We start from the raw sequence: 24,318 nt of genomic DNA, 5'->3' as shown, positions 1-24,318 counted from the left end.
CCCTGCCCGGCGTGCCGTGTGCTCGGGGTCGGTTTTTCGGAAGGTGCTCAGCTGTTCATTTCAGCACTGCAGAGCTGCTAAAGCTGGAACCAAAGCCTCTGAACAAACAGCCCCTGGGAGTGATTTTTCCATCTCCGTCCGGTGCCACCCTGTGTTGTGTGCGGTGGGTGCCCACAGCTGCCCCCCTCCGCTCAGACAGGGCTCACGGCCATGCCCCCCAGAGGGGCACTGCCCCAGCTGGACAGCCTTGTGTCTGCCCTTCCCAATGGACAGGGTGGGTAACCAAACCCGAGTAGTTCACAGGTGCTGCTGTGGCTCCTAAGGACGGGGCCAGACCCCGGCATGGCTGATGCTGCGGAGACTGGTGCCCTGTAAGGGGTGGCCCTGGCTCAGCTCTGCAGGAGGCTGGCACAGCGCCCATCACAGTGCCTGGCATGGCTGTGTGAGGGTGCCCCAGCCCTGCTCCTGGACCCTGGGGTGCTGGTAGGAGGCTCCTGCTGGGACACATGGGACAAACAAGGAGTTAATGTGTAACAGCTGTTCTGAGCAGCATTAATCAGTTCTGGCCTTGGCTGCTGCCCGACGTGCTTAGCCCCTCGGTGCAAGGACTCTTGCTCCTGCACCCCCAGCCGTGTGTGCAGTCCTGGCCTGTGGGATCCTGCAGGCTCCAGAGCCCATCCCCACTCTGCCAGGCTGGGATGGGGCACCAAGGAGCTCGGGGAGGGTGATGCCAGTCCTGGCATGTGGCTGCACGTGCTGAGGTGCCCTGGGGGGCATGGGGGCATGGTGGGTGTCCATCCTCTCTGGCCCCTTGGTGTAGTGGCTGGGTCTGCCCAGAACGATGCTGCAAGGGGCTGGAGAAGCCCTAATGGCAGCTGTTCTTCCCCCTGGGAACCACCTCAGCTCCCTGCAGCACCCAGGGGCGTTGTGCACAGCGAGCAGCTGAGGCCATGGCTCGGTGGGAGGCTGCAGTGGCCCCTGGGTGCCCTGGGGTGACAGCAGGGACTGTGCCCAGCGGGTCCTCTGAGGTCTTGTGTGTCTGGCAGGCTCCCTGCCCGCTGCCTCGTGCCCACGTGTGTGTGGTGCTGCCTGGACTCTGCCTGCTGACGCAGCCCCGTGCTGGCAGTGACCCGCTGCTGCCCGGCCCGGACCTTGCAGCCACCTGGGAATGTTCTGGACCAAACAGTGGCAGTGCATGCAGCACACTGTGTTACAGCACCCGCTTGTGCTGCACCTGCCCTGGCTCCATCCGGAGCTCTGTGTCCCAGGGGCAGCTGCTGCCAGTGCAGGCACACTCCTCCTGGGCTGCCAGCTGACCCCGAGCTCAGTGTGCACAGGCCCAGGACAGAAAGCAGGTTCCCCCAGCCTGGCCCCACTCCTCCCCTGAGAAAGCCTCCCCAGCCAGTTTGCAGTGCATGTCCCCAGCAGTGCTCCCAGTGTGGCTGCTTGGTGCAGGGAGCCTGGCATGGTGCTCCTCGAGCTGCTGTCAGATGGGCCAGGATGTAGAACCCTGTGGTGACCAGTGGGTTGGCAGCTCCTGCTGCCCCAACCTGCCCCTGCCCCACACAGTGACTTTGGGACCAGGGATTTATCCGCAGTGCCGGGCACAGAGCAGTACTGGGAAACCACTGGAAGGATTTTGGCAGCTCTGGCACAGACCTGACCCGTGCCACATGCACATGGCCACTGCACAGGGGCGTGCTGGGCTGTGCCACTCCATCCTCCACGCTGGGAGGGAGGAGGTGGCTGCTTCTCTCCTGCTTCCTGGTCTCTCCCTGCCGCAGCCCCAGGTTTCCTGCAGTGACTCTCCAAGCGGACTGGAGTGCTCGTCCCCATCCCCCCAGCACGTTTTGCCCCATTTTCTGCTGTGAAATCTCCCGTGGAGGATTTACTGCTGATGGTTTCAAAATGTTTTTGACGCCGAAGCCAAGTCTGTTGCATTCCTTCACGCTGGCCAAAAAGCCACTCTCAGTTGAGGACCCTGGAACGAGCAGTTAGGGAATGTGTTTTGCAAGAGTGACTCCATTGCTTTGCAAACTCCTGTTTCGTTGGGGTGTTCTGTAGGTCAGGAGCTCAGACTGTCCCCTTTGGATGCAGGGAGGCTGGGCTGGGAGGGGTGGGAAGGACCAGCCCTGGGCAAGGATGTGCCTCTGGGGGGCTGACCCCACAGCATTTGCACTGCTGCTCTCAGAGGCCATTCATGCCCCTGATCCCAGGGAGGAAGGTTTGCTGGGCTGTCAGACCCCATGGCCCCCTGGGCTCTGTGTGGGCAGGGGGGACAGGGCCTGTAGACCCCACTGTTTGTGGGCAGGACTCTGCTCAGGACATGGCTCTCACAGCAACAAACAGCATATGGCAGCGGTTCAAGGATCTTGACCTGACTGCTCAGGAGGGAGATAAGTGATGCATTTCACTGGCAGCTGATCATTAACACCTTGCTGCCTGCTCCCATCATGGGCAGCTGCCTGTTCAGCTGTGGCAGGTGATGGCTGAGCACCCTGTGCTGCTGCCACAGGGCTGCATGTTTGTGCACCAGCGGTTGTAGATGATAAAGTTGTGGTGCCCACAGTGCTCCCAGTGACAGCAGAGTGTGGCTGGGGTTGAGGGAACAGCCAAGGGCTGGTATCCAGTACTGTAGGATGAGTGGCATGTTTGGCTCTGTCCCCTCAGCCGGGGTCTGATGGTGCTGGAGGGATTAACCCAGTGGAGCAGTGCTGGCAGAAGGAATGCTGTCCCTATTTGCAAAGGTTCTTTAGCCCCACAGCAGAGACCAGGAGAACATGGCTGGCAGCCAGGAGCACCCCCAGCCTGGCTGGCTGTGGCTGCAGGGATCTCTAGGAATGGCTTGGAAAGTTTCCCATTTTGTGAAGGCCTGGTTAAATGAGGAGGGGGGTAGGCAGCCTGTCCTCTGCTCCATGCACCTACTCCACCCTCCTGGGCACCCCTGCCATGCTCTGGTGGGGATTCACAGGGAGATGGCAGAGAGGTCGGAGCAGTATCAGCCCCGGACACAGCAGCTCTGCAGGGCTGTCACACAGATAATGGAGCAAAGGCTGCTGTTCAGCTGGAGCAGCTGAACTGTTGTGTTGGGTGGCTGGAGGAGCTGTGGCTGCAGGATTCCCCTGAGTGAGGGGACAGTGTGGGGCAGGGGACAGCGCTGTTGCTGGAGCACCCTGTGCTCCGTGTTCCCTCGGAGCCTGCTTTTCCCTATGACGTAAGTTGTTCCAAACATGTTTGTGACACCCCCCCCCCCGGTGAAGCACCTTTGGCAAAAGTGGTTTTGAGTCCAAAGATCAGTGCTGGGACAGCGACCTGCCCGCAGCAAACAAGACCCTGCAGAGTATAAAACTCCGGCGGCACAGCAGAGCGTGGGGCAGCCGGAGCCGAGCCGAGGGCAGGATGGAGGCCAACATGAACCTCCTGCACGACCTGGGCATCCAAACGACACACTGGCTGCAGCAGCGCTTCCAGGGCTCCCAGGACTGGTTCCTCTTCATCTCCTATGCTGCTGACCTCAGGAATGCTTTTTTTGTCCTCTTCCCCATCTGGTTCCACTTCAGCGAGGCAGTGGGCATCAGACTCATCTGGGTGGCTGTGATCGGAGACTGGCTCAACCTTGTCTTCAAGTGGTGAGTGGCCCTGAGCCACAGCTCCCTCCGAGCGTGTTGGCACAGCTGGACTAACGTGGGCCACTTGGGTGCTCTCAGCCCCAATGCTGGAGCAGAACACAGAACAGAGTTCAGCTCCTTCCCAAGCTATGCAGCAACAGCTCCCCCCTTCTCAGAGCCAGGCAGAGAGATGGAGCCTTCTACAAACAGACCCTGCTCATCAGCCAGGGCTGTGGTGCTGAGCAGGGGCTGCACAGAGCCCCTCAGCACGGGAGGTGGCGTTGACTTGCACCCAGGAAGTTCTTGCTCTTCCCCTTCGGGGCCGGGGATGGGGACATGGAGAAGCAGTGTCAGCTGTCAGAACCAAGTGACCAGCTGTATGCTGTGTCTGTCGGGATGCCCTGGACCACTCGTGGGTCCTTTGCTTCTTCCAGCTCCCAGGACAGAGCTGAAGCTGCAGCTGTGCCTGAAACCTCCTCAGACTCCATTCTCCTTTCTTTTCAGGATCCTCTTTGGAGAGAGACCATACTGGTGGGTCCACGACACGGACTATTACAACAACAAGTCCGCCCCAGAGATCCAGCAGTTCCCGCTCACCTGCGAGACTGGCCCTGGTAGGGTCCCCCAGCCCCAGCTGGGGCAGTGGGCACTTGCCCAGGGTGACCTGCACATTCAGGGAGGGGGGTGATGGTCTGGGCAGAGTCATGGCTGGCCAGCCCACCAGTGGCACATGCTCCTGGCCAGCTCTTGAGAGAGGGCCATTACTGCTGTGCTCCCAGGCACACCAGCTCTGCCTGCAGCGGGGGGAGGCAGGGAAGTCCCTGCACAGAGCAGACCTTGACCACTGGTGCAGATGTGCTGGTTCAGCACAAACCCTGCCTGTGCCCAGCTCTGGCCCACACCAGGTCTGACTTGGGGCTCTCTCATTGCCCAGGGAGCCCATCTGGCCATGCCATGGGAGCTGCAGGTGTGTACTACGTCATGGTAGTGGCCCTCCTCTCCGCTGCTGGTGGGAAGAAGCAGTCGAGGACATTTGGATACTGGTAAGCTGTGCAGCAGAACAACCTGTGCTGGGCAGAGGCAGCTGCAGCACTGACTGGCACAGCCAAGCCCACCGAGGCACGAGGCTGTGGACAGACAGCCAGGCTGTGGCACCCCAGCTGGGGTCTGCATGAGGATGGGCTTGGCAGAGAGCCAGGCACTGTTTAAGGCATTTAAGGTGTTTAAGGGAGGGCAGTTCCACAAGCAGAGCTGGGTCCTGGCACTGATGTGGCCACCTGCCCCTCGCAGGGTGCTGTGGACGGTGCTTTGGACGGGGTTCTGGGCAGTTCAGGTCTGTGTCTGCCTGTCCCGAGTCTTCCTTGCCGCTCACTTCCCCCACCAAGTCATCGCAGGGGTTTTCTCAGGTAAGTGCATCAGATCCCCCGTGCCCTTCCCTGCGGCTCCTCCATGCTGGACTGCAGTTCCCCAAGCACTGACCAGTGCTCCTGCTTTGTTACTGGCAGGGATGGCTGTGGCCAAGACCTTTCATCACATCCGCTGCATCTACCACGCCAGCCTGGGTCGGTACACGGGCATCACCTTATTCCTCTTCAGCTTCACCATTGGTTTCTACCTCCTGCTGCGGGTGCTGGGCGTGGACCTGCTCTGGACACTGGAGAAGGCACAGAGGTGGTGCAGCCACCCTGAGTGGGTCCACATCGACACCACCCCCTTTGCCAGCCTCCTCCGCAACCTGGGCATCCTCTTCGGGCTGGGGCTGGCTGTCAACTCCCACATGTACCAGAAGAGCTGCCGGGGCAAGCAGGGCCAGCAGCTGCCCTTCCGCCTGGGCTGCGTCGCTGCCTCCCTCCTCATCCTCCACATCTTTGATGCCTTCAAGCCACCCTCCCACATGCAGCTGCTCTTCTACGCCCTCTCCTTCTGCAAGAGCGCAGCTGTGCCACTCACTACTGTCAGCCTCATCCCCTACTGCCTCTCCCAGCTCCTGGCCACGCAGGACAAGAAGGCTGCCTAGGGCGTCCCTGCAGGTAATTGTGCCCAGGCAAGTGGCCCTGGTCTCAGGGGCACCCACCAGCCCTGCTGCACCCCAGCCACTGTGTGCTCCCTGCTGATTTTGAACTGGGAGTGGACTCTGGAGGCTGGGCTGGCGGCGCTGCCGGGTGGCTCCCACCATGACAGTCGTGCCCTGGCTGATGGCACAGCGAGCCTTGCACTCCCAGGACTCACCTGCTGCCCCTCCTGCACCCACGGGTGGAGGTTATCCACCTGGGACCGAGCAGCAGCAGTGGTGGGGAGATCCTGCACTCCCTCTGCAGCTCGTGGGGACACGTCAGCTCCGCACTGCAGGGCTGGGGACGGCACCACCGGGAGCAGGGTGCTCACCCCTGGGTGCCTGGGGTCTGCTGGAGAGGCAGCTCTGTGACAGGAACGGGCAGACACTGGGACATGGAGATAAAGTGCCAGCATGAGGGACCCTTCGGCTCTGGGGCGTTCGGTGTTTGCTGCTGTGATGCAGCGTGGGGTGAGCGTACACCTGCGTGTGTACATACGTTCCACGTATCTATACACACGTGACATGGGGGTGTGGCTGTGCACAGGAGGTGTTTTATTAAAGCTGAAGGTGTGTTTAGCTGGTGAGCTCCAGTGTCCCGCTGGCCTGTGCCGTTGGGATGCAGGATCAGCTCCTGGGCGCAGGGCTGTGGCACGGACTGTGGGTGGTGGAGGGAGGACTTCTCTCCTGATTGATGAGAAACACCAACACCTGTAAAACACGTTCAGATCACTGGGAAGGGCACTGCCAGGTGTCCCAGGTCTTTGCCATTCGCCCCGGGTTGCAGTCGGACACTGACAGCACATGGGGTGGGAAGAAGGGATGAGCTGCTTTTTGTGCTGTTTATCCAAAGTTCCTGGGTGCACCTTGTGGCAAGAACAGGGACAAACTCGTGTCACCTCTTGCTGCTTACAGAAACAAGCTCAGCTTTGGGACCGAGTGGCTCGGCTGGGGCTGTGCTGAACTCCCAGGGTGTGGGGACAGAACTGGCTGTGCTGCAGGGTTGGTGTCGGGGTGGACCACACACCCCAACGCCTGCCCGGGTGCAGGAAGTGGCTGTGTGGGGTCACAGCTGCTTTGCTGCCACAGCTCGGCTCTCCTGGCCCCAGCATCCTAGCTTCTGCCTCAGCATCCCAGCCCCAGCCTCGGCATCCCAGCCCCAGCCTCGGCATCCCAGCCCCAGCCTCGGCATCCCGGCCCCCCGCGGCGGCCCCGCGCTCCCTCCAGCTTCCAGCCGTGCAGGCTGTACAGCCCAGCAACTCACTCCTTCAGTAAACATCCTCGCTCAGTCTGAGCCTAAAATAGATACGGAGGTGCAGATACTTTCTTCCTGTCAGACTGTGTGTGTGTGTGTGCAGAATCTCACCGGAACAACACCAGTGCCTGCAGCACTGACCCTACACCCAGCTCCAGCCCCAGCGGTGTTCCCTGTGTGCTGACACTGTCCTGTGGCCCCACAGCAGCCACCTGTGGGAACATCATGTGCTGGGGTTCACCATCCCTTTGTTCATGACAGATAAACTTCGTTAGGATGGAGGTTTCTTTTATTCTATTTCTCTGTTTATTGCCAACATCTAAAGTGAACCTGTCACGCCATTTCTAGTAAGAAGGAGAAAAAAAAATCCCAAATCGCCTGTTGTGCCCCACTGTGGCTCCACAGCACCCTTTAGTTCCTCCAGCTGAGACTGCAGCAGCTTCAGGGCCTGTCCGTGGTAGAAAGGCAAGCTTAAGGAACACTGGGAGCAGGGCTGCCTGATCCCGAGGGAGTTTGCAGCTGCACCAGCCCAAGAAACCCTCAATGTTCAAAAAAGGACCAATAACAACTGCATCTCAACAAGGGAAAGGACTGGTACGTGGTGGGGAACCACCTCCTGCCCGTGGACCACCCACTCTCCCTTCTGGATGCTCTCTGTCCCTGTGCAGGCCAAGGTGTCAGGGAGGACCAGTGGCCTCTTGCTGAGCGTTACTGTCAAGCAACTGCTCCTCAGCAACTGGTGCAAAGCAAAAGGCCCCAGTGTACTGCCAGCCAGAGGCCCCTCTTGGTTTTAGTAACCTCACAAAGTGGTAAACTAAGGACTACTTTAAACCCCTGTACCATTTGGCTGGGGAAATGAAAGAGCCCTTGCAGCAAAGCACGGATTGCAGATCCCCTCCCCATTTCCGTGAGCACCAAACCAGCCTGCCCAGAGCATGTGCACACCAGCTTTTGGGTTCAGGTCTTTATTCTCCAGGAGAGGAGTTAGTGGGGTCTGTGCAAAACAGGGAAGGCAGCCCTACTTTGAGAATTATTTCTTACACTTCGGGGCTTCGATGGCTGATGAATTCCTGGAGCAGAGCTTGCACTTCTCCTCGACGGCTCATCTTGGCTGCCTTGCCCTGGAAGCGGTCACGCTTTCCAGCTCCTTTCCCTCCCAGCAGCTCTGCCACCCTGCAGCAACAACACCACAGGCTGCAGCCCAACCTGCTCCAGACAGCAAACATGGATCTGTGCCTGATTACACTGTGCAGCTGCTCAGGCTGCAACGTCAGGAATAATTTTAAACAAACCACAGAACACCTTACCTGGGACCTAAATTCTCAACTGCTTCAACAGGTCCAGCTAGAAGGAAGAGTCCTGCTTCTTTTTCGTCTCCCACAGTCAGGAATAGCAGGGTTTCCTGTGGACAGAGATGGATGTTGCTGCAGATTAACCAGTACCTTCCTTGTTCAGGGAAAGGACAGACACTGGCCACAGGACCCGAACAGCACACTGACAATTCAGAAGTTTATGTGTGTTACTGAGACAGAGACCTCTTGAAAAAAGTAAAAGGAAAGTGGCTTCTGAACCTTTGGTTCTGTTGTTGGGACAACATGATACTGGGGTATCTCAAATTAAAAGGATACAGTTGGACTAGATGAGTATTGTAGGTTCCTTCCAACTGAAACAGTTTACTCTTTCTATTCTATTCCTATCCTATCTTATCCTATCCTATCCCATCCCACCCTATCCAGTGAGACTTTGTGCAGCTTTGGGGGTCAGGCTCTATCCCAGTCCTCTGAATTCTCACTGTTGAGGATTTCCCTGCAGACTGAGGCTGCTGGGGACAGGTAACCTCAGGTAACTGTCAAAAGGAACCAGACCTGCAGCTCATGACTGCAGCAGGAACAGCAGCCTGGCCAGCCCCTGCCTGTGTACAGCTCAGGTGGAAAACAGGTGGTGTCAGGTCAGTCTTCCTCACCAACTCACCTCTGTCCCAATCTCATTAGCGATGATGTTCATAAATTCAGAATCACCCTCTTTCCTGTATGGATGGGTTAAAAAAAAAAAAAAAACACTTCAAAAGGAAGAAATGAGATGGATGCAGTAATTTCTCAGCTACAAAACCAGAAGTCAGCGACTGAATTACCAACAGATTTCTTTAATTACAGAACTTCCCAGCAGGCTGAGGCAGTTTAATATTTAGTTCACCTAGTTTGTACTTTTCCTTGAGAAAACAAGCCTGAACAGATGTGGGAGAAGCAACTGCCATAATACATGTGAGAGACTGCTGGCCCCTTTTCCCTGAGCTCTCCCATACCTGTGTAACACAAACAGCTGCCTCGGAGCAGGTTTGCTCTTGAAGTCCCGAGCTATCAAAACGGCAATGTCTCTAAGCAGGTTCAGGTTATTCTGAAAGAGAAGCAAATGAACTGTACTGCAGCTGGAGAAATCAGTGTGAACACAGTTGTGTTCCTAGAGATTAGAGCACTTGTCATAATATCCACAAAAAATGAGGCCTACGATTCAATTCTCAGTTACCACAACTGAAGCTCAGGTCTACAGGAGGCAGCCACAACCCACTTTTCCTGGGCATTCTCGTACCTTCTGGAGCAGTTTCACAGAGCTCTGCAGTTTTCTCACAGCTTCTACGTGCTCACCTGGTCCGTTTCTGAAAGAGCAGGGAGAGTTTGGATCATTGCTCTGAAGGACAAAGGAAGGATTTCCTAAAGGAGCAAAAGCAGATCATAAACAGCCCCAGGAGCTGTACCCTGAGGCTTATGGGGTATCTGTCAGGAGGAAGAGTAAAGATGAAATAACAGAAGTGGAAGGGTTATTACTTGAGCAGGGAGGTTAGGGCCTTCTCAGTACTGTGACTTTGTTCAATTGATTTCAGCACTCTGTTTCCCACCAAGAAAATCAAGTTGGTTTTGTTCTTTTTCCCTTTTTCCACGCCAAGGAGTTTAATAACCTTAAAAAGAAAATTGTGCTGGTCAGAACAGTATTTTGGTTATATACACAGGTGGTCATTTCTATGCCTTGTGGTGAATATTGACTCTGTGCCAGTGAAAATAAATTGATTAAAATCAATCATAAGGCCAACATACAAAAAAACCCAAGATGGTGGTACAGTGGAATTTATGCAATTCTCCAGTCATGGGCTGCACTCTGCAGGGCATGTGGATGCCTCTGCTGGGAAACAGACTCCAACCAGCAACTGAAAAGGCACACATACTTAAGGGCAGCTCTGGAGTTTTATCACCATCTTCCTGCACAGAGGATCTCTTATCCATAAGAAACACTCAAAAATATCAGAGCTTTAAGCAGAGGGAACGCAGCCAATACCCTGCATGCCCTCTCCACAGAGGCACTGGCAGCACAGGGATGTCCCTGCTGCACACAGGGATGAGTTCTGCTACAAGGGAACAAAGGAGCCTGAGGCTGCCAACCCACGTGTGACCCTGCTGGGGCTCCCCCAGCCCAGGGCTGCCACCACACCCTTCCCCACCGGGACAATCTGGAGCAGCCCCTGGATCCCAGGGTCTCCTGCTGTGCTCTCTGTGGAGTGTGGCTCCCAGAGGCAGCTCTGCTGCAATCACCCACCTGCAGGTCACTCAGGTTGGAGACATGAGTCCCACAGCACATGTTGGAGTCAATGCCTTCGATGTCCACAACGCGCACTGGCCCCACATGGTCGTCGGGCAGCCCCCGGCTCCTCACCTGGCAGAGGAGAACAGTGACAAACAAGGTGACACCCATGCTCAGTTATTCTGGTCCTGTGAATGCCATCAGTTCTCTCCCACCACTTACTCTTTCAACTTCAGGGTCATCTGCAGCCAGTTCCCTCACTGTCACAGGGACCCTGTCCCGGATTTTCTCATTCACACTCATCTCCAGGGCCTTGACCTGCTCTGCTGTCATTGAGGGGGTGTCCAGCTCAATGAGGCTTCGCTGACGGCCCAGCTCCCTGCACCGAGCAAGAACATCTGCTGCTGTGGCTCAGACCATCCAGGAGGTCCCTTTGTGCAGCACCAGCATCCCACTGCCAGGAATGTGGTGACTGAAACAAAACACACTTCTCTCCCTGTTATGTTCAGAGCACCAGGTGCAAACCAAACACTTGAGGAGGACAAGACAGAGCAAACACTTTGTACAGCTTCTTTCCAGGTCAGTCACCTCTCCCAGGACCTCTGAACTTGGGTGAAATGCCCAAACTCCTTTTGGTGTATTGATGTTCAGGCTATGTGGCAGCCCAGCATGGCAGCACATGCCAAACATAGTAATACTGGGGTCAAAGGGAACCTTTATCCTGCTCACCATGACGTTGTCTTGAATCCAAACATCTGGTCTGCAATGGCAGTGATGAGATGCTGTCCTGGAAGAGACACGCAAGCACCAGCTCTGAGTGTCGCTTGTATTTTCAGTCCCACTGTGTGTGTCCCACTGACCTGTCCCAAGTGGCGCCGGGGACAGACTGTGCACGCAGAGCTGCCAGGCATCCCCCTCCCACGATAACCGGGGTGTCACCGGGCACCCACCCCCGGTACCGGCACGGACCTGAATGCTGCTGCATGTGGTCGAAGCGGCGCTCCCAGTCCAGCGACAGCAGCACCTCGGCGCCGAGCTCCAGCGCGGCCGGCACGAAGTGCACGGCCTCGGGGCCCCGCCGGGTCACCCGCAGCACCGGCACGTCCCCGATGAGGCCGCGATCGTCCGGCTGCGGACACGAGGAGTCAGCGCCGCCTGCCCCGGCCCGACCCTCCCCGGCTCGGCCCGGCCCGGCCCGTACCTGCCCGCCGCCCTCCGGGAAGAGGATGGTGTCCTCCAGCACCACCTGGAACCCGCGCACCGGCTCCCCGCCGCCCTCGGGCCGCAGCTCCGCCGCCCGGCACGACACCACCCTGGTGGCGAACTGCGACAGACACGGCGGCACCGTAAGGGCCGGGGGTAGGGCCAGGGGCCTGCCCCGCGCCCCGCGCCCGGTACCTGCCGGGCCCAGCTGTCCCGCTGGCACCGGAACACCATCGCGACCGCCCGGGCACGGACACGGCACGAGTGGCGGCCGCCGCTGCGCCGGGAGCGGGCGGGGCCTGCGGGGTGACGCGCGGGAGCGCGCCCGGTGGCGGAGCGCGCCCGCTGCCGGCGGGGATGGACGGCTCCCGTTTGGGCACGGACGGCTCCCGTTTGGGGATGGACGGCTCCCGTTTGGGGACGGACGGCGGCGGCGGCCTAAGGGCACAGCAGACGATTGCGGCAGTACACGTTTATTGCCCGATGCCCCGAGCGAGTAACCGGGCACGGCAGACCGGACCGCTTCTGCCGCCCGGGGGTCGGGTGCGCTGCCCGCGGCGGGGCACGAGCAGAGGCAGCTCCGCTCCCTCGGAGAACCCTCCCCGCGCTGCCTGTCCATCGGTGCGTGCTACCGGCGCGTCGGGAAGCTCCTGGAGCCGCGGCATCCCCGGGGACCCGGGCTTCAGTCGTCCTGTGGGAGAACGGGGAGATGCCAGGGACCGGGCCAGCCCTGCACCGGGAGAGGGCAGAGCCCGGGCTCTGCTCAGCGGGGTGGTGGGAAGTAGCTGGCAGGTGGTACTTACATCCAGGTCATCCATGGCTGGCGGGGGGCCTTTGTCTGTCACCTTCTCCAGCATCTGGATGGGAAACAAACAGCTGGCTCCTCCCCATCCCAAGCACTCACCTGATGTGCCCTTGGACCCTGAGGCCAGCAGCCCAGCTCACCTCTGCGTACTGCTCCACCATGGCCCTCTCCACCTCCTCATCGCCTTCCCAGTCTCGCCAGTTGTCAAAGTCCACAGAGAGCCAGGCCGGCTGTGGGCACAGAAAGCATCCCCTGAGCAGGGGAGCAGCACCACAGGACTCACAGCCCATGGGCTGCTCCTGCACAGGTCAGGGGCCTGGGAAGAGGCAGGAAGCGGGGGTGTCCCTTTGCTTGCAGTCACCGGTCCTGACCCTGCCTGAGCCAAGGAAAAGAGGTGCTGCATCCTTCCTGGATGGCAGAGATTTGTGGACTAACAGTGACTGTCATGCTGGATTTTTTGGGAGCTCTGTCTTGGGGTCCCCCGTGGGGCTCTCTGTGTCTATCCCGGGGACAGATGGGTCCCTGTGAGCTGCGAGGTGCTGCACAGGGACAGGACACGTGCTGAAGCTGGTCCTGGCTGCCAGGCACCACACACACCTTGATGTTCTCCTTGGTGATGCGTGGCCAGGCCACTTTCTCCTTCCACTTCCTCATAAAGCACGTGATGGACCGGTCAGAGCGCTTCTCCCGTGAGTCCTGTCAAGAGATCAGGGGTGCCTCACCTCAGTGTCTGTCAGACTCCTCTCTGCAGAGCTAGACAGGGTTTTATAGCTCAGCCCCCCATAGACTGAGTGGGACACAGAACCATGGAGACAAGTTGTTTCTTCAAGCCAGCATCCCAAGCACCAGCCCTGGGCAGGGTCAGGGCTCTCCTCAATGAAGCTCTCAGGAAACAGTCAGGACTCAACGCTAAGCAACACTGCTCAAAACTGCACAGGCTGGGTCTGACTCTGAGCCTTACAGAGGCTGGCAGAGAACAGTTTGTTGGGGGGAAACCTCACCTTGGAGTTGACCCTGGCGTACAGGTTGATCTCGTTGTAGAACTCCACACCGTCTGCATTTTTGCAACTGCCAAAACACCGTAACAGCCTGGCTTAGGAGACTTGAGGCCATGCACGTCCTGCTTTCACAGAGCCCTCCCTATCCTCCAAACAACCCCCAGTTCAGGCCATGTCACCAGTCGGCAGGGCAGTGGCTGCTCACCTGAACACCAGCCGATGGTCCTCGATGACGACCTTCACGTCTGTGCTGTCCTCGACACAGAACTCCAGGTACACGTACCGCGGGCGGTCGTACCACAGTGTCTTTGCAGGTTGCCTTGGGGAAGAGCGGACCAGAAGATGTCACCAGCGGACATCCCCCCGGTGCCCAACAGCGCTCTGCAGGACCCGCACGGGGGACGGGGGGCGAGGAAGGGGCCGCGGACGCGGGCCCTGCCTGGGTCGAGCCCCGGGGCTGGCAGCGGGGTCCGGCCGGGAGGTGTGCGGTGGGCGCCCGGCCGACCCTGTTCCCGCTCCCCCCTGCCGGTCCCGGCGCGGCTCCCCGCTGCCCCGGATCGGAGGGTCCCGCCCGGCGGTGCCGCCGGCCAAGAACCGGGCGCCGTGCAGGCGCCGCCTGTCCCGTCCGACCGCGCTCACCTCGCCATGGCCGCGCCGACTCCGCCCCGCGCTATTTCGGGCAGGGGGCGCGGCTGCCGGCGGGGCCGGGAGCGGGGGCCGGGCCGGGCGGGGCACGGACAATCCCCGGCCCGGTCGCCGCCCGCTGTGGGCGCCCCGCGGGGACCCCCCCGGGCACCCCCGGACGCCGCCGGGCCGCGAGGGGGCGCGCTGGCCCCGCCCCCCGCCCCGCCCCGCGCCGGCGAGGCGGCCGCGGTGTCACCGCGCCGGTAGCGGCGGCCATGGAGGCGGAGGGCGGCCCGCTGGGCCCCGGCGAGCGCTGGGCGCCGGTGGGCGCCGTGTCGGCGGAGGAGGAAGAGGAGGAGGACGAGGACGAGGACGCAGGGGGCGGATCGCCGCAGTCGGTGCCGCGGCTGCGGGCCGAGCGGCGCCGGCTGCACGGGGCGCTGCTGGCGCTCGCCTCGCACTTCGCTCAGGTGCAGTTCCGCCTGCGGCAGGTGGCCCGGGCCGGCCCGGCCGAGCAGCAGCGCCTGCTGCGCGACCTGGAGGATTTCGCCTTCCGCGGCTGCCCCGCGCCGCTGCCCCACGGGCTGGGCGCCGCCCCGGTGAGTGCCCGCGGGCGGGCGGGCGGAGCGGGGCCTTGTTTGGGCACGGAGGGCACCGGCGTCCCGTGGCTCCTGGCCCCGCGCCGCCCGCCCCGGTGTCCGTGGGTGCGCGTGTCCCGGCTGCAGCCCGTTAGCGCTGCCCGCGGTGCTGGGGTTTGCACGGAGATGGGCGCCAGGCACGCTCGGGGCCCTGCCGGCTCGGAGCCAGCTCGCAGGGACGTGCCCTGAAGCCCTGAGTGGTGTGTCACCGCTCCGCTCCCACCTGCGGCACAGGTGACTCAGAGGATCTGCGATATCTACGCGTTATTTACATTCACGTTATTTGGCCGCTTTCTTCCTGGATCCCGGCCTTGTGAGGTGGGGTGTGGGTGCAGGAGGCCTGGAGAAGCACTTTCCTTCCCCTGTCAGACGAGGTGATGTGGCCGGCACCTCTCCTTGGTGCTTAGACACATTTCTTTCTCAGGCTGGTTTGCAGTGCTCGCTAGTGAAGTGCATGGAGCTGCAGGAAACATTCCTCACGTCACGATCCTGTTCTCTGGGACCTGACTATGACAATAAGTCTTCAATTTGATTTACTGGTAACTTGTTTTCAGGGTGAGCAAGAGAAGCAGGAACAAATTGAGGTCCAGAAGGAGAAGCACAGGGAGCTGATCCTGCAGCTCAAGACACAGCTGGATGACTTGGAGACCTTTGCTTACCAAGAGGGCAGCTATGATTCTTTGCCACAGTCTGTGGTTATGGAAAGGCAACGGGTAAGGCTCGCAAAACCTCCTGTATTTCCTAGCCCTGGTGAGCCTCTTACAGACTGTAGGTGCTTATCAATCTGTATTTCTCACTAGCAGCTGAATTAGAGTGTCAGGAGTTTGTCTACACATGTGAACCTGTCCTGTGCCTTTTGCAATTATTTCCGTGCAGCAAAGGCATCCTGTTTCCGAGCAAATGTCTGGGAAAGGAGCCTCCTGGGCAGCAGTGCCACCTGGTGAAATCATGCTGCTCGCTTGTATTTTGCAGATGATTATAAATGAGTTGATAAAGAAGCTGGACATGGACTTGAGCGAAGATATCGCAACGCTCTCTCCAGAGGAACTGCGGCAGCGGGTGGATGCTGCCATAGCACAGATTGTAAATCCAGCCAGGGTGAAGGAGCAGCTGGTGGAACAACTGAAGACCCAGATAAGGGACCTCGAAATGTTCATCAACTTCATTCAGGGTCAGTGATGAGTTTTTGGATGAGCAGACTGAATTGCTGTGTAATTCTCTCGCACAGTCATGAGCAGGGAGGTCACAGATGTTGGAAACAGCTTCTGGGTCACAGAAAAGTACAAATCTCTCTAAACTGATGGTGAGGAAAAGGATAGAGTGGCAAAAGAGGTCCAGAGAGGTCTGAGGAATGTTGACCTTAATACTTCATATACACAGCTGAGATGCACAAATGTGAAATAATGGTGTGAAATCCTTGTTGTAGATGAAGTTGGAAGCTCTGGTAAGACGGAAGATGGACACTGTGACTGCGGGGGCTCCTACAAATCCAGCACCCAGCCTTCTGGGAACAGAGGTGGGCACCACTGGGCTTGGCACTGCCGGCACAATTCTGGCTATCCCTCCCTGGAGTTTTGACAGGCACAAACCAGCCATACTCTGCTTTTTCCTGGCAGCTGGTCTCTGTACTTTCCCAGTCCCACTGCTGAGGGCCTGTGTCCAGTTCTTTTACCCTCCCTCTGTGTGATCCTCAGAGTAGTCACAGAGCCTGAATGTGTGGCAGAGAGGGTGGGATTGGTACTCAGCGGGGGTCAGGAAGAGAAGGGACTGCTGATAGTGCAAAACACAGACAGACCGAGCAGCCTGACATACTGTAATTTCATGCTCTTCAAGCTCTGAACTCTGTAAGCTGGGGGGATCCAGTGTTCTTCAGAGTTTGAGACTTCCCTTCTTACCCCATGAACTTACTGGAACTAAGTAGTGTAGCATGAGGCATCTGCTGCTAGTCAGAATGTTGGCCTGATGGAATTTGCAGACATTTACACTCCCTCTGTGTGTATGAACAAGCAGCGCTGTTGACTCCCTAACGAGAGTATGTTTTTCTCTTTTCTGACCTGGATAGTGAACCCAGAAGATGCCAAAAGGATGCAAGAAACGGGCCTGCAGCTCATGCGCCGTGTGCTGGCTGTGCTGCAGATCTTTGCTGTCAGCCAGTTTGGCTGTACCACGGGCCAGATCCCTCGCACCTTCTGGCAGAAGGACCAAGACAACAAGGACTTCTCCCCCTTGATTAAGAAACTGGAGTTGTCGGTGGAGCGGGTGAGGCAGCTCGCCCTGAAACACCAACAGGCAGAGCAGGTTGTCTGCTCCTCTGAGCTGCAGGACGTCCCCCTGGGAGGCAGAGACGAGCTGACTCTGGCTGTGCGCAGGGAGCTGACGGTCGCTCTGCGGGACTTGATGGCTCACGGGCTCTACGCCTCTTCCCCCGGCATGAGCCTGGTGTTGGCACCCATCGCGTGCCTGATCCCCGCGTTCAGCCCCTCACCGCGGACCATGCACCCCTGGGAGCTCTTTGTCAAGTATTACAATGCTAAGAACGGACAGGCCTTCGTGGAATCCCCAGCTCGCAAGCTCTCCCAGTCCTTCGCCTTGCCTGTGACAGGAGCAGTGGCCACCACCCCCAAGCAGAGCCTGCTGGCAGCCATCCACACGGTGCTCACGGAGCATGGCCCCTTCAAGCGCAGCGCGGACTCTGAGCTGAAGGCGCTGGTGTGCATGGCACTGAACGAGCAGCGCCTGGTCTCCTGGCTCAACCTCATCTGCAAGTCCGGAGCTCTGGTGCAGTCCCACTACCAGCCCTGGAGCTACATGGCCAACACGGGTTTCGAGAGCGCGCTCACCCTCCTCAGCCGCCTGAGCAACTTGAAGTTCAGTCTCCCGGTCGATCTGGCTGTTCGGCAGCTGAAAAACATCAAAGATGCTTTTTGATGTGTTTTTATTGTAGATCATCCATTTTCCACAAGTAGGCAGCTGTTGGGCTCAAGAAGCCTGGCTTTTGTAAGACCCAAGTCTGTCTCTTTGGTATTTGCTTTTAGGGAAATCTTAGAGTGTTATGATGCTGGAAGTGTGTGTTGTCCAAGGCTGCCCCTGCAGAGCTGCTGGAGGCTGCGAGCTGGGCAGCAGCTCCTTACCCCAGCCCTGCTGCTCTCAGGGGCAAAACTGCCTTGCCCAGCTGCCAGTGAGTGGTTGAGGGCGGGGGGCAGAGGGCTGGCCACGGGGACCTGCAGCTGAACTCCTGTGTGGTTATTTCTCACCGTCTGTGCTCTCCGGGGTGTATTAAATACCGCTGTAGTGCGAGTGGACCGAACCCTCCACCGTGCCGTGTGCTGTGTCCCTTTACCGTGCCGGGAGAAGGGGAGGGCGGAGACACAGCGCGGAACTGACGCGGATTGCGCTGTGAAAAGCCGGGGCGCGGCCACCCCTTCCTTTTCCGGCCCGGTCGCCATCGCGGCGGAGCCTCGGTGAGTGCGGGGCGGGTGCGGGATCCGCCGCCATCCGCGGGCGCGGCGGGCGGGGCGCGGCGCAGGGCTCGGCCTGACTGCCGGCTGCTGTGTCCGCAGAGATGGGGAAGTTCATGAAGCCCGGGAAGGTGGTGCTGGTGCTGGCCGGCCGCTACTCGGGGCGCAAGGCCGTCATCGTCAAGGTGAGCGCGGGGCTGGCGCGGCGGGGCCGCTCCGGGCGCGGCTCCGCGGGGTCGTACCGGGCGAGCGGGGTCCGTGGGGTCGGCACGGGTGGGGGTCCCCGCGGTGCCACCGACGCCGCGGCCCCGTGTGTTTTCAGAACATCGACGATGGCACCTCGGACCGCCCGTACAGCCACGCCTTGGTGGCCGGCATCGACCGCTACCCGCGCAAAGTGACGGCCGCCATGGGCAAGAAGAAGATCGCCAAGAGGTCCAAGATCAAGTCCTTTGTGAAGGTTTACAACTACAACCATCTGATGCCCACCCGGTGAGTGGGTGCCCCAGGCAGTGCTGCTGCCGGCGGGGCTGGAGGAGTCTCGGCTGCTTCTGGGGATCGCGGTTCTTGTGTGCTCTGGTGAACGCTCAGAGTCACTGAGGCTGTTGATGTCGTGGCTGAGTAAACATGAGGCTCGGGCTCTGCAAAAACAGGGAGTTGAGGGGCTGAGGCTGCGGAGAAATAAGAACTTCTGGAATAAGGCAGCTGGCTCTTAATTTAACCACACGGACCTTCTGCTTACTCAGGGAGTGTCAGCAGATGAGAGTTTGAAACAGCTCTGTCTGGGGCTGGCAGAGCCATTTCTCCCAGTGACCTGTGCATCTCTCAGGAAGCAGTTGGCTGTTTTCTTTATAGGCTGAACTGGGGATCCTTTAGTGGTTCAGTCATTCCTTAACTGAGGAAGCTTTAAGAGCTATAGCGTCTTGACCTGGCACTAGTTAGACTGCTCTTGGCTCCCTGCTCGGTTTTCAGCCCTGTGCCAGGTACTGTGGCCCTTTCAAATGATGCTGTTCTTTTGCCCAGGTATTCTGTGGATATTCCCCTGGACAAAACAGTGGTCAATAAGGATGTGTTCAGGGACCCCGCTCTGAAACGCAAAGCGAGGCGCGAAGCCAAGGTGAAATTTGAGGAGAGGTGAGTTGGGGGCTCGTCTCTTCAGTGGTGTTGGTGCTCGTCCCCAGGGCGAGGACTTGGGTGGCTGTGCCACAGCCTGGAGTCCCCAGGTTGGCACTTGTGCCCCAGCTTCCTTGCATGCGTGTTTGGTGAGCTTGTTCCTTCTCACTTGTCTGTGTGTGCAGCATTGTGCCAGTGCAAACAGGGCCTTTCAGGTGCCAGTGGGTGCTCTGGCATCCCACTGCCAGTTCATCCCTTCCCTCTCTGTCACTGGGCTGAGTGGCATGGGGTAGTGCTTATGGTTTACCTAGGAGTGCTTGGGTTACCGATTCCTTTTGGTTTTCTGTTCAGAAGCTCCTTCAGAGGAAGGAGCTGTGTGGCCTCAGACCCAGGGTGTTTCAAGCAGCCCCTGCACTGTTCTCTGAGGGCAGCTCCTGGTTACTGCTCTCCATACAGGATGTCCAGTGGGATGGCCATGTCCTGTGCCCGTGGGGTTGGAAACCACCACAGGGTGTGTGTCCTTCATGAGGAATCTGGAAGCTGGCACTTGCTTCCCTTAGAGTTTCAATATTTAAAGCAGGTCTAGTTGCAGCCTAGGCTGGAGAGACCAAGTGAATTGTCTCTGAGTAAGCTGGTTGCTGCTTCTTGTCTGTCTGGGACAGCTCAGGTGCAGGTTTGGTTGTGTTAACCTGCTGGTACAGAGCCTTCTCTAAACTTTATGTTCTCTTCCAGGTACAAAACCGGCAAGAACAAGTGGTTCTTCCAGAAGCTGCGATTCTAGGGGTGTAACAAGGTTGCATCAATAAATGTTTATTAAAAACCATATTGTTATGTTATTCAAAAAAAAAAAAGCATTGGTCTTTGTGGTATGGTTGTGCTTGCTCTGTGTCTCTAAGAGCTGGAAGGCTGTGGTTGTCCAGGTGAGTGTCAGCACCTGAGCCAAGGGTGCAGGTATCACCTCTGGGACTGCCTTGGGGTGCCTCCTGCACTGAGGGGGCCCAGGGCTACTCTTCCCTCCTGCACCTGTAGGTTGATGTCATTCCTGCCACACTGGAAATCTCGTATTCCCAAAACTGTGATGATTCCTGTGAGAGAAAAAGGGTGGAAGAGGGAAGGTGAATGGATGATTCCAAGTGTCTTCTGAGTGCAGGGTGATCCATGTGGGGTCCAACCTAAGGATGGTGCTGGGGGGAAGCCAGGGGCTGGCTCGGGGTGTTGAACCCAAGAGGGGGGCAGGAAGAGGTTGTGTATGTATTTATTTATCTAGGTATTTATTTCCTGGTCGGTTCTGCGCCGGGACAATCGGATGCTTGGGGGAGGCGAGTTCCGCGGGGCGGGCAGGAGGAAGATGGGGTTGGTGGACGGGGTTTGGGGCCGTGGCGGGGGGGGGTGGCCCGGGCGGTCCCTGCCTTCCTCCGGCCGGGGCGGGACGGGGCGGTGCCGCGGAAGCGAAAGCGAAAGGGGAGCCGGCGTGGGGCCCACGGGCAGCGGATACCGAGCAGGGAAGGCTCCCCTGGGCTCCGGTCCGTGCTGCCACCAGCGCCGCGGGGATGGACTCGGAAGAGGTGAGGAGGAGCTGAGCCGAGGGGACCTGCGGGTTTGGGGGGCGGAGGGGCCGGCGCAGAGCGGCTGAGACCCCTCTCTTTAGGACTCCTTCGTCCGGCTGCACGACGAACCGGAGAGTCCCGAGCAGTCCACGGTGCAGCCGGGAGAGGGGATGGATCGGCTGGATCCCGACGGCCCGGAGAGCCCCGAGGAGCTCCGGCGGGAGATCGAGCGGTTCAAGGTGCGTCCGGGACAGAGCATTGATGGGCTGGATCCCAACCGCCCGGGATCGCCCCGGGATCCGCCCAGCCGGCCCTGGCCATGAGCTCGAGTGTCTCGGACTGTGAGCCAGAGGCGGTGGAGAGGGCTAATCCCATGGAGAAGAGAGCCGGTCCTGGGATCCGGGCTCATTCCCAAAGGAGCAGCCTGTGCCGGGGCTGGGTGGCCAGTTGGGTGGCACAATGACTGCAGGGTCTTACTGTCTGATGATGCTTCTCACAGGAGCTTCACAGTCTTCTGGAGCAAGAGTGTGTAAAGCTACGAATGGCCAAGGAAGCTGCAGAGCAAAGGACACAGGAGCTGAGGAAAGAGGGAGAAATACTGCATAAAATTATCGAGCATCAGATATCTTTAAAGAGAGACGAAGAGAGAGCCCACCAGGTTGGTGTTCAGAGGATGGTATCTTTGGCTTGGAAAGGCGTGGGGGGTGGAGGGGCTGCGTCACACAGCTCACTGCACTGCTCTGAGGTCTCTTTGCTCTGGGTCTGGTGGAGGTTTCACAGGAAACAGGCCTGTGCCGGGAAGTGAGGCAGGGCCATGGTGGTGAAGGGAGGGCTGTCCTCAAGGGCAAGGAGCCAGGGCAGGGCTGCAGGCAGTCACGAGCAGGACAATGGTGTGGGTGAAGCTGTGTCCAAGAACAGTGCTGTGCTGAGAATGAGAAGTGTGCTGCAGCCCCTCACGTCCTGGTGTTCCCTTACTGCCCCCTCTTTCCTTCCTTCCAGATGGACATTTTGGTAGAACGGGAGAAGAACACCAGACTGAGGATGGAGAAGCAGGTCCTGGAAAACAAACTGGAAAAATTGAAGAGGTGCTCCCAGGGTGATCTTGTGATGGTAATAGATTGTGTGTGTGTGTGCCCTGGTCTGCTGACAAAAGTACAACCTGGCTGGAGAGGCTGCAGGCAAATGCAGCTGGGCACTGTGTAATGACTGGCACAGCTCCTGCTTGTGGCTCCTTTTCAGAGCCAGGAGCTCCAGTCATGGCTTTGGGACTCCAGGCACAGCCAGACCCTACGAGAGGCTCTGCTGAGGCTCTCCAGCTGTTTATTTTGAGCCATGAGCTTGAGACATGCCTGCGCAGGGTCTGGTCTCCTCCAGGTGCTGTTTGTACTTCAACCTAGATGCAGTCTGACTTGCCAGAGAAGAAAATGGTGTTTAAGGAACTTGTAGCAAACAAGGAGGACATGAACAAACTGATGCTCACCCCGCAAATCCACTACCCTCTTCCAGGGGGCTCAGCTCTCATCACCTTTGAGGAGGCAGAGGGTAAGTGTGAGAAGAGCACTGCCCTGGCCTGGTGTCCTCCTCAATCACTTTGGGGCTTGCCCTGTGTCCCCTCCAGGGCTCGGTGCTGCCCCTCCACCTGTGTTGTGTGGGGCTTCTCTCCCAAGCATTGCCTGCACTGTGTCCTGTTCTGCAGAGCGCTGGGAGCAGGCAGTCACTGCCCTGTGCTGGGGGCTCTCCCTGCTCTGTCCTGTCCCACAGACCACTGGGAGCAGGCAGTCACTGCCCTGTGCTGGGGCTCTCCCTGCTTGCAGTGGCCCAGAGAATCATAGAGATGAAAGAGCACATGGTGGAGCTGAGCTGCTGGGAAGAAGTGGAGGACCTTGACCAGTGCAGAATACGGGTGCAGGCAGCACCTGTGGAGATACTGCTGCCATCTGCTCTGGAGGTAGACCCTGAGAACCTGCTGCATCTCAGCCACAGAGCTGCCCTGGGCACAATGCAGCCCCCTGCTTGAGCCTGCCACTACCAGGGCACTGCTACCAGCCCTGCTCAGTGCTGCTCCCCTGAGCTCTGGGGCTGCTCCTACTCTGATGCTGAATGGCCTGTGCCACTCACAGATCAGGCTGACTCAGAGCAGCAGGAACATCCTTGTGTCTGACCTGCCCAGCGTGGACATCTCTGAGGAGACACTGCTGGACAAGCTGGAGCTCTTCTTCAGCAAGAAAAAGAATGGGGGCAGCGAGGTGGAGAGAAGGGAGTTCCTGGACAACTCTAACCAGGTGGTGCTGACCTTCGCACAGGATGGAGGTGCGTGGGGTGTGCTGAGCTTGGGTGGCTGGCAAGGGTGGAGCAGCCCAGCCTGTGCTGGAGGGAAACGGGTAATCTCCTGAGGGCACATGTTGCTGTGTCTGAGGAACAGGGAAGGCACAGTGAGCCCAGGTTGTCCTGCCTCCCCTGAGACTATGCTGGTGTAGGTGAGCTTGACAGTGAGTTGGGCAGTGTCAGCCTTGGTGCCTGTGCCAGGGACATAACCTGCCTTGGAGCTCATAGGGGGCCTGGGCAGTTCAGGACTCTCCTCTCTATCTTCAGTGGCAGAGCCGCTAATTGAGAGAGGACACGTCCAGATTCCTATTCTGGGACGAAAATACGAAGTCAAAATATCACCATACATGAATGGAGACATCACCGACTTGCAGGTAAAGGCACAAACCCTGAGCAAGCAGCACCTGCCAGCCTGTGCCGAGGCAGCACAGGTGGGGGGGCTCCTGAAGCCCCTCTGCCTATGCCACCACACAGCTCACCCCTGGCTCTGTCCAGCTCCAGCCCTCCCGCTGCCCCAGGACTGTCCTGCTCTCTGGCATTCCCGATGTGCTGGCTGAGGAGTCCATGAAAGACACCCTGGAGATCCACTTCCAGAAGGCCAGCCGCGGCGGTGGGGAGGTGGATTCCCTCACCTATGTCCCAGCAGGGCGGACGGGGTTGGCCGTGTTAGTGGAGGACACCCAGGGCTAGTCCTGGCCCGCCCCGTTAGCCCGAGACTGTTGAGCTCCGTGTGCCCCCGGGCACGGCGGGAATTAAAGCATCTGGCAAGAGCACCGTGTCTGTCATGCTGGGGTCGGGACGGGACGGGATGGGACGGGACGGGAGCTGCGTGTAAGAGCCGTCGGAGAGGCTGTGCCTTTCCCGGGCCGGGGGCGGCGGTTCCGGGCCCCCGGGCCGCGCTCTGCGGGGCCGGGCTGTCCCGCGGGGCCCGGGGAGGTGCCGGCTTGGGCGGGGCGGCCCCGCTTTCGCTTTCGTTTCCCCGCGGCGGCGAGGCCGGAGCGGGGCCGGGGCCGGGCAGGGGCCATAGAGCCGGGGTGTGACGGGGCGGGCGAGGGTCCGGGGCGGCGAAGCGGAGGAGCCGCCGGGGGGGCTCCCGGGGGGCTTCCCGAGGGCGCGGGCGC

The 24,318-nt window shown here is 59.1% G+C and overlaps 6 protein-coding genes across 10 annotated transcripts; 4 read left to right on the top strand and 2 right to left on the bottom strand.

Annotated features, from left to right (window-relative positions):
• Window positions 1-3,358: 3,358 nt before the first annotated feature.
• G6PC1 (glucose-6-phosphatase catalytic subunit 1) lies at window positions 3,359-6,240 on the top strand. Its single transcript, XM_050327733.1, has 5 exons — window positions 3,359-3,629; window positions 4,113-4,222; window positions 4,543-4,651; window positions 4,899-5,014; window positions 5,114-6,240. Exons 1-5 carry the CDS (start codon window positions 3,400-3,402, stop codon window positions 5,623-5,625), a joined length of 1,077 nt encoding a protein of 358 aa, XP_050183690.1. The 5' UTR covers window positions 3,359-3,399; the 3' UTR covers window positions 5,626-6,240.
• A 957-nt stretch (window positions 6,241-7,197) lies between these two features.
• Window positions 7,198-11,998, bottom strand: AARSD1 (alanyl-tRNA synthetase domain containing 1). Of its 2 annotated transcripts, XM_050327716.1 has the most exons (13): window positions 11,885-11,998; window positions 11,688-11,810; window positions 11,456-11,615; window positions 11,216-11,273; window positions 10,709-10,865; window positions 10,502-10,618; window positions 9,739-9,869; window positions 9,503-9,569; window positions 9,219-9,310; window positions 8,888-8,942; window positions 8,224-8,318; window positions 7,958-8,089; window positions 7,198-7,364 (listed from the first exon to the last, which is right to left on the bottom strand). In XM_050327716.1, exons 1-13 carry the CDS (start codon window positions 11,921-11,923, stop codon window positions 7,358-7,360), a joined length of 1,233 nt encoding a protein of 410 aa, XP_050183673.1. In that variant the 5' UTR covers window positions 11,924-11,998; the 3' UTR covers window positions 7,198-7,357. The 2 variants fall into 2 exon arrangements, with proteins under 2 accessions (XP_050183673.1, XP_050183674.1); XM_050327717.1 differs by lacking the exon at window positions 7,198-7,364 and having other exon boundaries at window positions 7,866-8,089.
• A 148-nt stretch (window positions 11,999-12,146) lies between these two features.
• On the bottom strand, window positions 12,147-14,287 carry PTGES3L (prostaglandin E synthase 3 like). The gene is made up of 7 exons (XM_050327772.1): window positions 14,132-14,287; window positions 13,698-13,811; window positions 13,496-13,562; window positions 13,092-13,190; window positions 12,635-12,724; window positions 12,493-12,546; window positions 12,147-12,380 (listed from the first exon to the last, which is right to left on the bottom strand). Exons 1-7 carry the CDS (start codon window positions 14,137-14,139, stop codon window positions 12,372-12,374), a joined length of 441 nt encoding a protein of 146 aa, XP_050183729.1. The 5' UTR covers window positions 14,140-14,287; the 3' UTR covers window positions 12,147-12,371.
• A 68-nt stretch (window positions 14,288-14,355) lies between these two features.
• Window positions 14,356-18,061, top strand: RUNDC1 (RUN domain containing 1). Its single transcript, XM_050327689.1, has 5 exons — window positions 14,356-14,715; window positions 15,309-15,467; window positions 15,727-15,925; window positions 16,181-16,270; window positions 16,817-18,061. The coding sequence occupies exons 1-5, from the start codon at window positions 14,392-14,394 to the stop codon at window positions 17,680-17,682; spliced, it is 1,638 nt and encodes a 545-aa protein (XP_050183646.1). The 5' UTR covers window positions 14,356-14,391; the 3' UTR covers window positions 17,683-18,061.
• Window positions 18,062-18,068: 7 nt separating this feature from the next.
• Window positions 18,069-20,148, top strand: RPL27 (ribosomal protein L27). Of its 2 annotated transcripts, XM_050327773.1 has the most exons (5): window positions 18,069-18,215; window positions 18,315-18,397; window positions 18,535-18,704; window positions 19,236-19,346; window positions 20,058-20,148. In XM_050327773.1, exons 2-5 carry the CDS (start codon window positions 18,317-18,319, stop codon window positions 20,104-20,106), a joined length of 411 nt encoding a protein of 136 aa, XP_050183730.1. In that variant the 5' UTR covers window positions 18,069-18,215; window positions 18,315-18,316; the 3' UTR covers window positions 20,107-20,148. The 2 variants fall into 2 exon arrangements, with proteins under 2 accessions (XP_050183730.1, XP_050183731.1); XM_050327774.1 differs by lacking the exon at window positions 18,069-18,215 and having other exon boundaries at window positions 18,314-18,397.
• A 73-nt stretch (window positions 20,149-20,221) lies between these two features.
• Window positions 20,222-23,959, top strand: IFI35 (interferon induced protein 35). 3 transcript variants are annotated; one of them, XM_050327725.1, is made up of 9 exons: window positions 20,222-20,476; window positions 20,974-21,111; window positions 21,372-21,530; window positions 21,872-21,982; window positions 22,270-22,414; window positions 22,687-22,820; window positions 22,993-23,182; window positions 23,465-23,571; window positions 23,693-23,959. In XM_050327725.1, the coding sequence occupies exons 2-9, from the start codon at window positions 21,043-21,045 to the stop codon at window positions 23,885-23,887; spliced, it is 1,110 nt and encodes a 369-aa protein (XP_050183682.1). In that variant the 5' UTR covers window positions 20,222-20,476; window positions 20,974-21,042; the 3' UTR covers window positions 23,888-23,959. The 3 variants fall into 3 exon arrangements, with proteins under 3 accessions (XP_050183682.1, XP_050183681.1, XP_050183680.1); XM_050327724.1 differs by having other exon boundaries at window positions 20,223-20,440; XM_050327723.1 differs by lacking the exon at window positions 20,222-20,476 and adding an exon at window positions 20,752-20,890.
• Window positions 23,960-24,318: the final 359 nt, after the last annotated feature.

The sequence above is a fragment of the Myiozetetes cayanensis genome, unplaced genomic scaffold (assembly GCF_022539395.1).
Source record: "Myiozetetes cayanensis isolate MyiCay16 unplaced genomic scaffold, myiCay2020 scf34, whole genome shotgun sequence".
Lineage (NCBI taxonomy): Eukaryota > Metazoa > Chordata > Aves > Passeriformes > Tyrannidae > Myiozetetes > Myiozetetes cayanensis.
The sequence above is the reverse complement of the archived record's forward strand: the minus strand, read 5'-3'. Positions and strand labels throughout refer to the sequence as shown.

What these genes read in the sequence shown, in the direction of transcription:
- G6PC1 (XM_050327733.1), top strand. Translation starts at nt 3,400, where the DNA reads ATGGAGGCCAACATGAACCTCCTGCACGACCTGGGCATCCAAACGACA. An exon ending in CACCTGCGAGACTGGCCCTG is followed by an intron (nt 4,223 to 4,542) that starts GTAGGGTCCCCC and finishes CTCATTGCCCAG; the next exon opens with GGAGCCCATCTGGCCATGCC. An exon ending in CATCGCAGGGGTTTTCTCAG is followed by an intron (nt 5,015 to 5,113) that starts GTAAGTGCATCA and finishes TGTTACTGGCAG; the next exon opens with GGATGGCTGTGGCCAAGACC.
- AARSD1 (XM_050327716.1), bottom strand. Translation starts at nt 11,923, where the DNA reads ATGGTGTTCCGGTGCCAGCGGGACAGCTGGGCCCGGCAG. An exon ending in GCCCTAACCTCCCTGCTCAA is followed by an intron (nt 9,570 to 9,738) that starts GTAATAACCCTT and finishes CTGCTCTTTCAG; the next exon opens with AAACGGACCAGGTGAGCACG. An exon ending in GTTGAGAATTTAGGTCCCAG is followed by an intron (nt 8,090 to 8,223) that starts GTAAGGTGTTCT and finishes TTGTTGCTGCAG; the next exon opens with GGTGGCAGAGCTGCTGGGAG.
- PTGES3L (XM_050327772.1), bottom strand. An exon ending in ACGCCAGGGTCAACTCCAAG is followed by an intron (nt 13,191 to 13,495) that starts GTGAGGTTTCCC and finishes ATCTCTTGACAG; the next exon opens with GACTCACGGGAGAAGCGCTC. An exon ending in TGGTGGAGCAGTACGCAGAG is followed by an intron (nt 12,547 to 12,634) that starts GTGAGCTGGGCT and finishes TTTCCCATCCAG; the next exon opens with ATGCTGGAGAAGGTGACAGA.
- RUNDC1 (XM_050327689.1), top strand. Translation starts at nt 14,392, where the DNA reads ATGGAGGCGGAGGGCGGCCCGCTGGGCCCCGGCGAGCGCTGGGCGCCG. An exon ending in ACGGGCTGGGCGCCGCCCCG is followed by an intron (nt 14,716 to 15,308) that starts GTGAGTGCCCGC and finishes ACTTGTTTTCAG; the next exon opens with GGTGAGCAAGAGAAGCAGGA. An exon ending in CCAGCCTTCTGGGAACAGAG is followed by an intron (nt 16,271 to 16,816) that starts GTGGGCACCACT and finishes TGACCTGGATAG; the next exon opens with TGAACCCAGAAGATGCCAAA.
- RPL27 (XM_050327773.1), top strand. Translation starts at nt 18,317, where the DNA reads ATGGGGAAGTTCATGAAGCCCGGGAAGGTGGTGCTGGTGCTGGCCGGC. An exon ending in AACCATCTGATGCCCACCCG is followed by an intron (nt 18,705 to 19,235) that starts GTGAGTGGGTGC and finishes TCTTTTGCCCAG; the next exon opens with GTATTCTGTGGATATTCCCC. An exon ending in AAGGTGAAATTTGAGGAGAG is followed by an intron (nt 19,347 to 20,057) that starts GTGAGTTGGGGG and finishes GTTCTCTTCCAG; the next exon opens with GTACAAAACCGGCAAGAACA.
- IFI35 (XM_050327723.1), top strand. An exon ending in CACCTTTGAGGAGGCAGAGG is followed by an intron (nt 22,415 to 22,686) that starts GTAAGTGTGAGA and finishes CCCTGCTTGCAG; the next exon opens with TGGCCCAGAGAATCATAGAG. An exon ending in GACCTTCGCACAGGATGGAG is followed by an intron (nt 23,183 to 23,464) that starts GTGCGTGGGGTG and finishes CTCTATCTTCAG; the next exon opens with TGGCAGAGCCGCTAATTGAG.